Raw genomic sequence first — 15,724 nt, 5'->3', positions numbered from 1 at the left:
GGAGGGACCAGTGTGGGGCAAGGGCAGCCGGGGCCCTGGGGAGCATCGTCCTATTGCGCGGCGGCGGCGGGGGCGGCACTGGAATTGTTGGGGACACCCTGCGGCTTCTAGGGGGCGGGGCTCCCGGGCTGAACGCACAAGGGGGTGGCGCGCTCCTGTGCGTGCAGCCCGAGGCTTGTGAGGCCCAGGTGCAGCGGGGCGGAGTTTTCCTAAGGGATGGGGCCTTCACTGGGGGGCGAGGGGAGTGTCCGCCTGGTGGCGGGGTGCACTGGCATATGTGCACCTTGTGGGGGTGGGGGTGGGCGGGGTGCGTCTTGTGGTGGGTGGTGAGCTGAGGTCATGGTGGGGGGACTTTAATTTTGCAAGGGCTCAGAGGCTGGAGGAGGTGGGGGGCTGGAGGTTCACCCAGATCTAATAGCTAACGGGAGGAACCTTGGGAAATTGGCTAAGTGGTGTCTGTCTGTCTGTCTGTCTTTGGCGGGAAACCAAAATGACCCAGACAACCCTAGCCCTGACCTCCCAGGGGGTAGACAGACATGCCATCCGAGTGACCCGCTTAGCACAGCGGTCCTCCACCTTCCTCATGCTGCCACCCTTTCACAGTTTCTCCTGTGGTGGTGACCCCCTCAAACCATAACATTATTTTCGTTGCTACTTCATCACTGTCGTTTTGCTACTGTGATGAATCCGGCGACCCCTGTGAAAGGGTCGTTAGACCCCCAAAGGCCTAGAATGACCAGGGCTCATTCCAGGACCAGCCGTGGGTAGGGATCCAAAGTGGGGAGAGTAGGCAACTGCCGCCTCAGCTGGAGGCATCAGAGAGATCTTCACGTGGACTGAAGGGTGCCGGGTGGGGCAGAGGAGCCTTGGGAAGCTTTGCCTTCTAAGAAGAGGCCTGAATGACAGGCACCTGTCAGAAAAGGGTGTTCTAGACAAAAACAACTCACTGGCACCGAGTCGATGCTGACTCAGGAACCCCATTCGACAGGGCAGAGCTGTCCCTGGGGGTGTCAGACTGCCATGCTGTACAGGAGCGGGAAGCTGCATCTTTTTCCTCATGGAGAGAGTGGTGGGTTCCAACAGCTGCCCTGCTCCACCAGGGACCCTCGGAGCTAGACAAAGCGACTGGCATATGTGAAGGCTTGGAGATGAGAGTGTGAGATCCATCTTTCCCAGAGACCTTTGCTCCCTCCTGGAGCCCGGGTGGTGTCGTCGTTAAGCATTGGGCTGCACTCGGCATGGTCAGCAGTTCGAAACCACCATCGGCTCTGCGGGGAGAAAGACCCCCTACTACTTCCATTACTCCCAGCAGAAATCCACTGACTGGATGGCCAGCGAGTGGTGCCCTGGCAGGGCCCTCAGTCACAGGCCTCTTGAATATGGGAAGCCAGAGGCCCAGTAATGTCTGCTAGTACCACCTGGCAGACCTCTTCAGGATGAGTTCTCCCACAGGACTGGCCGGAGGCCACCAGACACCAAGTCTGAATCCCTGCTGCCCCCTCTCTGGCTGACTTCCCCATCTATCAACCCCATCTGTCAAATGGGGATGGAATGTTAGCTACCACGAGCCTCACTTTAAAGCACTTAAAGTACTATATAGACTCGTGTACAAGCCGAGTTTTCCCAGCACATTTTTAATGCAGTTTTTGTGGTAAGATTAGGCGCCTTGGCTGATATTCGAGTTGAGTATATGGGTACGTAACCTATTGTATAAACTATATATGTAGTCTATACAATGTGTACATAAAACTAAAAACAAAAACAAAACACCCATTTCTGTAAAGCTGATGCCGAATCATGTGACCCTACAGGATAGAGCAGAGCTCTTCCACTGGGTTCCCAAGACTATTAATCCTTACGGGTAAAGGACCTCATCCTCCTCCCAAGGAGAGACTGGCAGGTTTGAACCCCCAGCCTTGCAGTTTTAGGTGACCAGATTTTAACATTGGTAAAGCGGGACACCATTGATAAAACTCATATCCTGGCGAAATAGCCACCTGGCAGCTGAAAACTATATCCTAGCTTGTCGTGCATTCTTTCAAAAAATCGGAACTTTTTAAAAACGCCACGGGACTTGGGAAAAATTGTTAAAAATCGGGACGTCTAGTCACCTTATCCTGGGTTTCAAGGAGTCAACAAACTGCCAGCTGCCCTGCCGGGTGGCCTTCTAGCCCAAGTCTCGGAAAAGGTAACGAAATTGCCAGCGCAATGATAGGCTACTGTAAGCCTGGTTATTTAAGATTTTCCAACGGAAAGAATTAGCAGCAATGTCTAATTTTTGCTTTTAAAAAAATTCCTTGCTTCAAAATTGGTAAGAAACAGACAGTGATCCCTTTTTTGCACTGTTTCGATTCAAGTGCTGAGCAGGCACGATCTGCTCCCCTGTCCCCATGCCCGTTTCTGACTCGGAGGGGATTCTGCAGAGCCACCCCCCCACCATCCCCCACTGCTGTAGTTGGCTTGAAGAAAGGCCTGTGCCCCCAGAAACACAGCCAGTCTCCCCGGGTCTGCATTATATTCTTCCTTTATTGGCTATCCTTGTATAATACAAACCCGCCAGTAGATAAAAAAAAATCTGGAAATCAAAGATAGAAAAGTACCTGCCAGGGACTCCTCCCCTTCTGACCGGACCCGCCCACCAAGTGGGTACAGACGTGAGGTAAGTGAGCATCTTCTTCCCCTCCCCCTCCCCGGCTTCCTAGGCCCCCAACTTGGCCCCTGCCCCTCATGTGATCTTGACCCAAGAGAATGGGGCGGCAGGAGGGGTGAGCACAACCTTGGCAGTGAACGCAGCGAGTGGGCAGGGGGAGCCCTTAGCTTGTGCTGTGTATGTGGGGACATGAATACACTCGTGTGGGCACCCTCCTCCATCCAGCCGGGCACTGGAAAGGGAGGAGGGGGAACAACAGAAACCGGGACTGTCGTGGGAACCGAGGGTGTCCAGGGGGTTGTGGTCACCCCTGTGTCTGGGGTTGGGGGAAGGGGCACTGCCAGGTGAAGTCTGGCAGTGAAATGAGTCCCTTAGCCAGGCAGGGCGTGTCCTGAATCCCATCCTGTCACACCCTGTGCATCCCAGTGTGGGTTCCGTAGTGATGGGGTGGGGGGGTGGCGGTAGAAGTGGCTAGAGAGACTGTGGAGGGGGGTGCAGCCCCGGCGAGCAGGATGTGGGGGGAGGGCTTGGCTTCCCCTCCCAGGAGTGGGGCACCTGGAGGTACTGGGTGAGCAGGGGCGGCTTGGGCTACAGTTCAATCTCAAAGGTCTTCTGCAGGTCGCCAGAGAAGGGGTTGGAAGGTTTCTCGGTGGTAGACTTGCCTTCTAACGCGGCCCACTGGGCCTCAAAGGGGTCCAGCTCAGGGGCCGAGGCAGGTGCTGGCTCTGGGGGCCAGGGCGCCCCATTGGGGCGTGGGAGGGCCTGGCCTCCAGGGGCACCGGGCACGACAGGGGGCGGGAAGGCCCCAGCTTTCCCAAGCAGGGTGGCAGGCTGGGGCTGGAGCTGGGCTGCGGAGCAGAAGGCGTTGGCCACCATCTGTGAGGGTGTGATGCCCACCACGGGCACCCGGGGCATGGGCGGGTACCCTAGGCCTGGGTACGGGGGCACAAAGGGAGGCTGCATATGTGGGGGCGGCAGGAACAGTGCCACCTGGGCAGGCGCTGCGTCAAAGGGCCCCACAGGGGCGGGGAAGGGCTGCAGGGCAGGCAGCATGGGCACCGGGGGACCCGAGGCTCCTTGCAGCTGCAGCTGCTGCTGCTGCTGCTGCTGCTGCTGCGCCTTGGCCACCTGCGACACCTCCTCCAGCCACCGCTCGGCCTCCGAGGGTGTCCGCTTGTGCCCGGGCTGGAAGGCAGCTGCAGGGGGTATGGAGGGCTCGCCCCAGGCAGAGGTCCCTGGAGAGGGGAAAGAGGCATGAGTAGTATGGACAGAAGCCCAGTTGATGCTGAGGTTCCAGAACGGCTCTAAGAAGATCTCAGAGTTCCAGGATGATTCCATAACTCTAAGATCTCATAGCTCTAGGACAATCCTTGGTTCTAAGAGGATCCCCTGGGTCTCAGATGATTTCGTAGCTCTAAGAAGATCCATCAGCTCTAAGCTGATCCTGTGGTTCTCATCTAAGGCCATCCCCTGGCCTAAGGTGATCCTATGATTCTAAGATGATCTTATTTATGGCTTTAGAATGATTCCATTTGACCTCAAGTAATCTCTTGGTTCTAAGACGATTCAATTGGACTAAGATGGTCTATAGCAGTGGTTCTCAACCTTCCTAATGCCCGTGACCTTTTAATACAGTTCCTCATGTTGTGGTTACCCCGTTGTGTGGGCGTATCTGCATGTGGGCAGACCCACCTGCAGATAGAGGAGCCGTGTCTCAGTTCCTAAGACCATAGGAAATATGGTCTTAGGCGACCTCTGTGAAAGGGTCGTTGGACACACGTCTGGTCTATAGTCTTAAGAGGGTCCCATCACCCTGTGCCTTGGTTCTACGACGGTTCCATGGTGCTAAGCCAGGCCCTAGCTCTGAGGTCATCTCCTGATTCTGAGGGGTTCCGATGGTGCTCGGAGGGCACCGGAGATGTAAAGTGACCCCATGGCTCAGAGCCCATGGGAGGCTAAGCTGTCTGGAGTCTCTGAGACCGCCCTGATTGGAGAAGGGGAGCGTACAGGAGGGACCCTGCAGGGGGCTCACCCAGGAGGAGGGTCCGGCTTACCTGTTGTGGCCGGAGGTGGCCCCGGTGCTGCCGCTCCGGCCCTGGCAAAGGACGAGCTGATCTGTGTGCACAGAGCATTGATGCCATCACTGTCACTGGGGGCAGGAGGCTCCATCTCAGGCACTGGGGGGAGTCAGGGGAGGGAAGGTCAGTGCCCCGTACCCGACGCCCCCCGAAACCCTCCCTCACAACCTGGGGGCCTTTCCTCACCAGGTGTCTAGGTTGGGGGACCCACTCCTACAGTAACCAAATAGCCATGGCCACAGAAATGAGCATTCCGTGTGTGTGTGTGTGTGTGTGTGTGTGTGTGTGAGAGAGAGAGAGAGAGAGAGAGAGAGAGAGAGAGAGAGAGAGAGAGAGAGAGAGAGAGAGAGACAGAGACACACCTGAGCGACACCACAGTCAAGTCTGGCGGGTGACATCTGGTGGCCGACTGTGACGGGTGAAGTAGGTGGGACCCAGAAGCAAGGCCCTTCAGGTCCGTGTTGGCCACAATGCGGAAGAAATACTGAGAATGGCTACAGACTGAATTGCGCCCTGCCAATGTGTCAGACATGCTACCCCCTCTCCCTGTGGCTCGCAGCCCTGCTGGCATCATGGTGGCACAGTGGACTGCTAACTGCATGGTCAGCAGCTCGAAATCACCAGCCACTCCGAGAGAGAAAGACGAGGCTTTCTACCGCCGGGAAGAGTCAGGCTCAGAAACCCACAGGACAGTCCATCCCGGTCCTCCAGGGTCACGATGAGTCAGACTGGACTCCTGGCAGTGCGTTTGGGGCTTTGGATGCCTGTGGCTAAAGTCTCATTTGGGAAACGGGTTTGTGAGGTTCACGACAGTATCCGTGTTGGGTGTGTCTTAAATCAATCTCCTTTGAAGCACAGAAGAGATGGCACAAACAAGTGAGCAAGCAGAGATGGGGGAAGGGAGCTGCCAGGAAGGCCACCCAGGAGGCAAGACACAGAAAGCAGCTAAAACAGAGACAAAAACACACGCCCTCCAGCCCGCCCACCAAAGCCTTCCCCTCAAGCCGGCAGCCAAGTGTCCACTTCCAAACTGTGAGAAACTGTTTAACTGTTTGTTAAAGCTACCCCTGTGTGTGGCTTGCGTTATAGCAGACAGAAATGAACCAGCCAGAGTGGACAGTGTGTGTGTGTGTGTGTGTGTGTGTGTGTGAGGGGGGTGGGATGCTACTCTGTTGTTTCCTGGCCCAGGATGTTTACTCTTCCTTCGGACTGGGCCCTGTGCACCCGACTTGGCCTGGCCTGCATGTCAGGAGCACAGAGCGCCCTGCCACACAGACAGCTCGGAGGTGGCCGCAGAAAGGGTTGGGGCCGGCAAAGAAACCGTCCAATCAGCCATCAGTAGCCAAGCGTGGTGTGTGATGCAGGCCCACGCAAATGGGACCTCCAAGGGACCGGGCTCCAGGGGTTGACAGGTGTGAGGAGGGCCCGCCAAGGGGGCCGGATCTGAGAGTGGCTGAAATCCAGGTGTGTCTGCCTGGTGGTACTCAGCTTCTAACGCCTCAGGGAATGAGAGGTTGGGATTTGCAAGCGTGATGCATGGGTGTGAAAGGAGTTATGGGGGTTGTGACTGTGGATGAGCTGGTGAGAAGTTGTGTGTGTGACATCGGAGAGGGCTCGTTCTGAGTGTCCATGTGCAGCGATGGCCTGTCTGGGTGAGTCTCCAGTGGGACACCTGGCACTGTGCCACCAAGTGCGTGCGAGACTGTAACAGCTGCTCGTGTGACTGTGTGTGTGTGTGTGTGTGTGTGTGTGTGTGTGATCTCTGGGTGGACATGACACTTGGACACCGGGTGTGTGACATCTCTGGGTGGACATGACACGGCGTGGGGTGTGACATCTGAGTGGAAGATTCCTGGGTGTACAAGACACTGGGTGTGTGATGACTTCCGAGTATGGATGTCACCTCTGGGGTGTCCATGACTCGGAGAAGGTGGCTTCCCAGTGTGTGTGGCCTGTTTGAGTGTGACAGCCGTCAGTCTGAAACCCCGGGCCCAGTCACCTCAGACTACAGGAGTGTGAAATTTCCCGAGAGAGCCTGGGGCCTGCCACCTCTCCAGAGGCTTGTGGGCCGGGCCTGCGCACGTCCTTGCTGTCAGGCTGCGATGAGTGTGATGTTGGTGTGAGGGTGGGTAGCAGCCGAGGGATGCTGCAGGGCAGGAGTGAGCAAGCATCTGTCATTCTCAGCCGGCGCTGGCAGCTGCTCGGTGGCTACCTCGGGGAGCAGCCCTGCCTCCTGGGTACAGACCGACACCTCCCGCCCTGCCGCTAAGTGTGGGTGTACCAGAATGGGTGGATGGCAGCAGGGGAGGCAGTCAGACCACAGGATGTCCCCGACTGCTGAGTCTCCCTTGAGCACAAACACGGTCCCATGCCAACTCTCCCTTGTCCCTTACCCATGACAGGCACTGCCTGTAGTGTATGACAGATACTACTTCTGAGAAGTGACTTCTCTCATGCGTGAGACTCCACCAATAGCAACAGGCTCGGAATGAGTGGCACACATGTTGATGCTGGGGGGTGGGGGGGGAGGCCTGGCAATCAAGAAAGCCCCCGGGGCCCTCTATTCATTGGTGCTGGGAGTCGGAAAGGACTTAAAAGCAGAGTTTGGTTTCCCTTCCTTTGCTGATGGCTGACATCACTGATATCAAACATGCTCCTTTTCCCTGTGAGCTCTCTGCTCACTTTCCTGGTCTCCTCGCCAGACGCCCACAGCTCCGCATGGCCAAATCCTCAAAGGGAGGGCAGGTGCTTGTAATGCCACGGCTCCTTCAAGCCAAGCAGGGCACTTGCTGCCTTTCCCAAGCCCCTGCCACATAGTGCTAATCAATCACTAAGTGCCACCTCTCCTGGAAGACGTGGCTAATCAACTACCACGTAGACCGCCTTTGCCTAACCCCTTGCTCACAACAGACATGGCAAATCCATCACAGTGCTCCTGGATCCTTGTGTAAGGCCACTGGTCCCCTTCAGTTCTTGCTTCCACTGGCCAGTTATGGACTCTTGCTGTTGACTCTTCAGCCTGGCCCATGGCAAACTACTAATTAGTCCTGAGGCCAGCAGCTGCTCTTCTGAGTCTTGCTCATGACAGACATTACTGGGATCACAAGATAAGCCAAGGCTCTATCTCAATCGCACTGCTCCAGGCAGACATCATGATTCCATTACAATCCTTCTTGACTTGACGGCCCTGTAGACTGTGCCTCACCCTTTTCAGAGGCAAAAACATCACATCTGTGCTGTCCGTCGTCCTTCCTGTACCCACGGCAGCCCACTCTGCCATAGCAGACATTGCTAATTGGTCATGAATTGCCCTACTTCTCCTCTTTGACACGTGCACAGCAGACATTGCTAATCGGTCATGATTTACCCTACTTCTCCTCTTTGACGTGTGCACAGCAGACATTGCTAATCGGTCATGATTTACCCTACCTCTCCTCTTTGCCGTGTGCACAGCAGACATTGCTAATCGGTCATGATTTACCCTACCTCTCCTCTTTGACGTGTGCACAGCAGACATTGCTAATCGGTCATGAATTGCCCTACCTCTCCTCTTTGACGTGTGCACAGCAGACATTGCTAATCGGTCATGAATTGCCCTACCTCTCCTCTTTGACGTGTGCACAGCAGACATTGCTAATCGGTCATGAATTGTCCTACCTCTCCTCTTTGACACGTGCACAGCAGACATTGCTAATCGGTCATGAATTGCCCTACCTCTCCTCTTTGACGTGTGCACAGCAGACATTGCTAATCGGTCATGAATTTCCCTACCTCTCCTCTTTGATGGGTGCACAGCAGACATTGCTAATTGATCGCAATGCCTTCCCGCGCTCAAGCTTTGGCTCGTGGCAGACAGCACCAATCGATCGCGGTGCATCCACCTCTTCAGTCGTCCTGGCCCAGAACAGACCGTGCGAATCGATCCCAGCGCTCCTTCCCCATGAGCTCGGGGCTCACCTGTGCCCTTCACCTGGAAGTCGGTGCGGCGCTGCAGCGTGGAAGGCAGCTCGTTCAGCCGCAGGCTCAGCTGCCGCTTGAAAGGTGAGTTTTTCTGGCTAAGGGCCGGGAACCCGCGGAAGGAGCCCTGGCGCACTAACTGCTCCAGCGGGGCGTGGCGCCGGGGGATGGCGGCGGCAGAGGTGCCCGCAGCCACCGGGGTGCCGGCTTCGCCTTTCTCGCCAGGGGACGTGGTGGCTGGCGTCGGGGATACGTGTCCAGGCTGGGCAGGGCCTGGCGCCACGGCGGGGGCAGCTGCTGCCTCTGCTGGGGACGTGGAGAGACAAGCGGTTAGAGACTCACGCTGGCACTGCCACCTCGCCCCCCCCCCCCCCCGGCGCCCTGGGTGGTCCCCCAGGCTCCTTTCTCACCTCAGCACCAGCTGATCCGCCCCAACCGCCCCTGCCCCGTTCACGCCGTCCAGGTCAGTGGTTCCCCACCTTCCCCGTGCCGCGACCAGTTCCTCAGGTGGCGGTGACCCCCCAACCATAACGTTAGTTTCGTTGCTACTTCATCACGATAACTTTGCTACTGGTATGAATCGGGCGACCCCCCCAAAAGGGCCGCAAGCCCCAGGTTGAGAGCTGCTGCTTTAGGAGGTCCCTGAGGGCCCTTCCCTCTGCCTCTCCCTTCAGCCTCTGAGTCCCTCTGGTCACAGGCTGGCGCCCTGCTGGCTTAGCTGTTATGTGCCAGGCTGCTGGACCGCAGGGTCAGCTGTTCGAAACCACCAGCCGCTCTGCGAAAGACAGACCAGACTTTTCACTACGGTCCAGGAAGCCCACAGGGCAGTTCTGCCCTGTCCTCTAGGGTCGCTCTGAGTCAGCGCGGGCACCGCTGTGCAGCCCTGTCCCGAGTGTTCTCCAAGCCGGCGCGCATCCCTCTGCCAGCTGCGGCGAGGTCAATACATTGTTGTCCTCCCAGGTGAGGGGTGTGGACCGAGCGGTGCGGGGACGCGAACTCACTAGCCCACCACACGGTTGGAAGAAGGAAGCTTACGGCCCTCAAGTTTTCCTAGGCCCTCAGCAGACCGGAGGGGGCCGGCTTAGCATCGCCCCCCTTTCCTCGGGGCTTCTCCTCCCCACCCTGGGGTCCACTCTCCCTTCTGACTCATAGCGCCATGGTGTGTTCAGGGTGGCACTGTGCTCCCTAGGGTCCTCAATGCCATTTTTTGGGGGGTGGGGGGGAATTGCCAGAGGTGCCACGGGAGAAAGGTCTGGCTGAACTCAAACCTCCATGTTCTCACTTAGCAGCCTAGGCGTGCCTTCCCAAGTATAATCCTGGGGAGAGCCGCCCCGTGGTGCAACTGCCGAGGGGCCCTGGTGGCACTGTTGGTTAAGTGGTGGACTGCTAACCTCAGAGTCAGTGGTTCAAACCTACGGGTTGCTCTGAAGTAGAAGGATGAGGCTGTCTGCTTCCCTGGTGATTCACAAACTATCAGTAAACTCTAGAGCAGGGGTCCTCAAACTTTTTAAACAGGGGGCCAGTTCACTGTCCCTCAGACTGCTGGAGGGCTGGACTATAGTTATTAAAAAAACCCAACAAACTATGAACAAATTCCTATGCACAATGCACATTATCTTATTTTGAAGTGAAAAAACAAAACGGACAAAAACACCCGGTGGGCCGGATAAATGTCCTCAACAGGTCGCATGTGTGTGGCCCGCGGGCTGTAGTTTGAGGACCCCTGCTCTAGAGAAACGTTTTTCAACCTGTGAGTCGGACCCCGTTGCGGGTTGAACGACCCTTTCACAGGATTCGCCTAAGACCGTAATTCTGATGACTTTGGGAACCAAGACACCGCTCCTCTATCTGTCTCCAGACGGTCCGCCCACATGCAGATATGCCCATCTATGGGGTCACCACCACATGAGGAACCGTCTGAAAGGGTCGCGGCATGAGGAAGGTTGAGAACCCCTGCCCTAGAGGGTTGCTGTGACTCAGAATCAACCCAATGGCAGTAGGTTTGGGGTTTTTTTTTGGGGGGGGGAGGGATTGGTATAAACTGGGGGCCTCTGGAGAGGGTCAGTTGAGGTTGTGAATGTTAAATGCTTTGGGATCTGTCAAAGAAAGAGGGAGGGGAGGGGAAGGGAATGGAAGGAGAGGGAGAAAGAAAAGTCTAGAAAGCAAATCCCTGCTTTTGTCAGTCACCCCAGAGTGAACCTTGTGAGAGCCGACACACCGCGCGACACCCTGCCGGTCCCGGCTCACTGGGCGAAGCGCCCCTGGGGGCTCCGTGTGAGGCAAAGCCCCTGGAGCGACAACGGCCTTTTGGAAACAGTGGCAACCGGTGCAGGTGACAGCGCTCCTCAGCGAAGTGTGACAGCCTGCGCAGCGGCGAAAAGCAGGTCTGAATGTGGGAAAGCTGTGTGGCAAAGAGCCCGGCCCACGGCGCCCTCGGTCAGCTTTGTCCCCGTTGGTGGTAGCGGCTGGGGAGTCGGCTACGACCCAGGTGACCCATGAGAGGACAGAGTGAAACGCTGCCAGCTGGTTGGTCCTGGGCCGTCGTCATGAACGTTGGCACATTGGCATCCGTTAGTCTGTGCTGCCAGGGATGAAATCAGTCACACGTGTCTGTGGCCACGTTACGTAGACGGCGCTCCGTGCGCTCCCAAGAATCGTGCCTTTGGAATCGTGTCACGTAATGGGCGAGTGGAAATCTACTTCGCCAACACGGGTCTTCTAGGACGCAATCAAAGCGCGTTGTCCTCACTTTTGATTTAGGGGAGGAAGATGAAGCCTCCCCTCTCAGAGCATTCAGACGGCCCCCGAGTTAGCAGGTTCGTGCGTTTACCTGCCCAGGGCTGCTTCCGGTTGGTGCCCCTGAGAATCTTGCAGACAGCTGACCCGGCGGGTGCCAGAATGGAGCTATGCATCGGCAAATTCTCAGTGGGTGATTTCGGGGCGGGGGGGGGGGGGAGTAGATCAATTCACAGCTCTGAATTGACCACCTTTTGGTCCAAGGTCAAGCCCTTAGCCGCCTGGGCCACTCAGAAGTCGACGTCACGCACTGCCGTTGGCGGATTCCGACGCCTACAGTCCCCGCGTAGGGTTGACCAGGCCGTCATTCTTCACGGGAGCAGCGAGCCTCCCGTGTCTCCTACAGCACGGCTGGTAGGTTTGAACGCACTAAACTCTTCCTTCTGTCCCTCCTGAGAACTGGGCCATCCTCCGACAGAATCCCACAATCCCGATCTCATCCAAGGCCACATTCCAGCTTCCCCGGTTGATTATATCCTCCATCAAGATCCAGGTCAGGATCCCACCGGCAGGGGTCTCTCAAACTACAGCCCACGGGCCACATACGGCCCGCCGAGGACATTTATCCAGCCCGCCAGGTGTTTTTCCCCCTTTTGTTTTTTTACTTCAAAGTAAGATATGTGCAGTGTGCATAGGAATTTGTTCGTAGTTTTTTTTAAAAAAAACCTCTAGTCCAACCGTCCAATGGGTCTGAGGGACAGGGAACTGGGCCCCTGTCTAAAAAGTTTGAGGACCCCTGCCTTAGAGTTTGTCAGACCTCTCTAACTCGCTCCCTGCCACGGAATCTGTGCCGACTCCTAGGGACCCGACAGGACAGGGTAGACCTGCACCTGTGGGTTTCCGAGACGGGGTAACCCTTTCCGGCAGAATCTGGATCAGTTCCCAAAAGTAAACTCTTTGTAAATGGGCACTGGCGTTTCCCCAGTGTTAAAGAAATGGCCGTGTACAGTTGAAAATAAAAACTGTATTAGTTACTCAGCCCCTACATGTTAAGGCGCACAGGCATGATTTCAGAGTTCACAGAGGACTGACCATGTATGGAGGAGCCTGGGCATGTGCTTGGCCCCTAACTGAGAGATGGGGGTTTGAGCCCACTAGCCGGGCCCTGGGAGAAAGGAGACTTTGTGCTTCTGTAAGGACGACAGCCTTGGAAACCCCCGGGGGCAGGTCTCCTCTGTCCTCCAGCGTTGAGGTGGGTCAGAATTGGCTTGCCAGTAACAAGTTTGGTTATGTTAATTTTGGATGGGTTCATTTACATAGCATTAGCATTTACCAGGAGTGTTTCAGACATTTTGCTGGGAACCCAGAATAAGGAAAGCTTTTGACATGGTGAACTGGTCCACCCTAGACATCAATCTCCCTGCCGTGGACTCGATGCCCACACAGAGGGAGCCGACCCTCTAGGAGAGGGTAGAACAGGGCAAACGGCCTCGCCTGTCTCGCGAGGAACAGCTGTTGGGTTCAAACTAATGACCTTGAGGTTAGCAGCTCAACACGCAGGAGCCCGCAGCACCTCCAGAGCTCCTACATATTTCACATGGGCACACCACTGTGAGGGGCTTCAACGAGTAATGGGAAAGTGGAACGAAACAATCAAGGGAAACTGTCGTGTGTGTAGTTGTACATTGACTAAAAGCATCGTTTAAACTCCAGCGACCACCTGCTCCATTTGACCAACGCTGATATTTTCTACCCCCGTGTCTTTTTTTCAAGGCGGCAATCCAGTGAGCTGACTTTACAGCACACGGCATCCCTCTTGATACCCAAAAAATAAATAAAATCCAAGTCCGGCTGACCCGGGTGCTATGGAGTAGGGCTGCTCCGTGGGATTTTCCTGGCCATGTTTCATGGCCACGATCTTCAGGGAGCCTGGATGGCCGGCTATGCCAGGGAAGAAACCCTGGCCACCGGCTTCGTCAAGGTCACAGGAAGCTCTATGGAGACCCTGAGATCAGAAGAACTAGATGGTGCCTGGCTACCATCGCCAATGGCTCTGAAAAGGTGAACACTAGACATACCTGGGCAGAGCGAGAGGCACAGGTGGGAAAACTCAAAATTGTTGCACTAAACAAAAACACAAACCAGGTTTACTGGTTCAAGAAAGGCGAGTGGGCCCCCAAGACTATGGCCCGTAGTCACCCTTTCGGGCCCTGGACTGAACTCACTCACCCCCAGGGCTCAACGTTCATCCAAACAACAGGCAGGTCTACAAGGGGGGCACTAGCACCAGGGAGGTGCATGCTCCTTAGGAGAACCAGCCATTTGAGATCTAAAGGGCAGCGGGTACCCATGGATAGCACTCAGACGGGCTGGGAAAGGGAGAGGAACGGAAACTGGGAATACCAGGAGGAAGGGCAGTCAGGACGGGCGCTGAGGGGCTGACAACAGATGGCCTGTTGACTATCAAACGGATGAAACACTTGTACCCAAACTCACAATCAAACCGTTAACACAGAAACAGCCCCCCTGTCGCCCACAGAGCAGTTCTACCTTTGTCCTTTGAGCCGGGGTGGGGGGGTGGGGGGTGGGGGTTGGCTGACTAGATGGGAACGCACAACACGGATCTTTCCAGAAGCAAATCACCAAGCCTCTCCTTCAAGGAGCCCCTGGGCGGGTCTGAACCCCCAGAAAACCACTTATGCCACCCGCACCCCCACACCCCTCCCACCTTAACACCCCTACAGTGACTCCCCTTATGGTTTGGAAATCCCAGGACCCTCTCGGACTCAACAAGTGCTTGGAGATTTGCGATCCGGGGACTATTCCGCAAAGAATTCCCAAGCTGTAACGTGTTGTACCGGAAGTAGCAGTAGCAGAACCTTGAAGTCATGCCCCGCTTTATAAGTTGGGGGGGGTCCCTGTTCCCCTTGCAGCTCACCTCACCCTCCTAAAATGGATCCCCGGGGCCCACCACCACCCACTCAGGCCCAGCACCCCCTCCTCCGGGCAGCACCCACCTTTCTTTTTATCTGAGGCCTCACGCTCAGCGGGCCGCCCACCTCCAGAGAGACGGAAGGAGCCCTCACGGGAGAAGCTGGTGCGGCTGGCATCGAAGGCAGCTGTGACCCCGCATTCCTTCTCCCGCCTCTGTTTTCGTTCCAGGCAGGCAGCGAAGGCACAGCCCACTGCGTGGCTCAGCCTCTCGCCCTGTGGGAAGGTGCCAAGCAGGAATCAGCAATGTGAGCTGCATCCCCCGCCCTACACACACACACACACACACACACTCACACTCCACCCCCATGCAGGGTGGCTCCAAACAAGCCTTGTCACCGGGCTGGCCTCACTACTGTCACCTTTCTCTTTCAGAGCATCTAGTGGGGTTTGAACTGCCAACCTGGAAGTTGGCACACAGCCCAATGCTTAACCCACTACGTCACCCAGGAGCCTTTAGAGTTAAAACACACTCAATGGGGGAGAGAAGCTGAATGCTTTCTCCCCAAGATGGGGAATCAGGTCAAGGTGCCCCTTTCTCAATGCTTTCAGTTGGCACCTTACCCGATGTTCTAGCCAGAGTCATTGTCAAGAAATAGCATCCAACCAATCACAGTGATCGACGCAGAACCCCCGCCCCTGCTCCCAGGGGGATGAACAACAGAAACGTGGGTGAAGGGGACAGTGGTCAGTGTAAGACATAAAAATAATAATTTACAGTTTATCCAGGGTGGGGGAAGGTAGAAAAGAGAGGAGCTGATACCAAGGGCTCAAATAGAAAGTCGAATGTTTAGAAAATGATGATGGCAACGCACGGACAGATATATTTGATACAATTGAGGCACGGATTGTTACAAGTGCTGTGAGAGCCCTCCATAAAGTGACCTTGGTTTTCAAAAAAGAAAACACGTCCAACTTGGAAAGGCACAAGTAAAACACTCACAGATGTTATGTGTGACCTTGTGGTCATCGCTAGGAACTCCTCAGTCCGAGAAGACACTGTTCGCACCAACATCTGTGCAGTCACGTTTCGACATTCAGGACCAACACGCGAAGATCTGTTGTGTTTCTACATTACTAGCAACAGACGACCCCCAGAGCAAGTGAAGACGACGCTTCCATTTACCACAGCACCCAAAGCAATACAATACTTAGGAGTAAAGCTAACCCAGGAGGTGGCACACTTGTCCATCGAAACTGCAGTGTTCCCAAAAGAAACGAGAGGCTTGAAGAAATGGAACCAGAAGGCTGACTCTTGCGGAGGGAAGGCAGTATTCCACAGAGCAATCTAGAGGATCCGTGACAGCCCTGT

At 55.8% G+C, this 15,724-nt stretch overlaps 1 protein-coding gene across 3 annotated transcripts in view; it reads right to left on the bottom strand.

Moving 5' to 3' along the window:
* Positions 1-2,508: 2,508 nt before the first annotated feature.
* Positions 2,509-15,724, bottom strand: part of NUMBL (NUMB like endocytic adaptor protein) — a 28,979-nt gene continuing 15,763 nt past the window's right edge. For 2 of the 3 annotated variants that reach the window (XM_075536341.1, XM_075536343.1), the window contains exons 7-10: positions 14,439-14,628; positions 8,686-8,991; positions 4,705-4,827; positions 2,509-3,885 (exon numbers count right to left, since the gene is read on the bottom strand). In XM_075536341.1, the coding sequence (XP_075392456.1) occupies positions 3,239-3,885; positions 4,705-4,827; positions 8,686-8,991; positions 14,439-14,628 (1,266 nt within the window). In that variant the 3' untranslated portion in view covers positions 2,509-3,238. The remainder of the gene's footprint in view (positions 3,886-4,704; positions 4,828-8,685; positions 8,992-14,438; positions 14,629-15,724) is intronic. The other variant, XM_075536342.1, reaches the window with a different exon arrangement.

This window comes from Tenrec ecaudatus, chromosome 18, assembly GCF_050624435.1.
Source record: "Tenrec ecaudatus isolate mTenEca1 chromosome 18, mTenEca1.hap1, whole genome shotgun sequence".
In the NCBI taxonomy this organism is placed as follows: Eukaryota; Metazoa; Chordata; class Mammalia; order Afrosoricida; family Tenrecidae; genus Tenrec; species Tenrec ecaudatus.
Note: the sequence above shows the minus strand (reverse complement) of the source record. Positions and strands in the feature narration are given on the sequence as shown.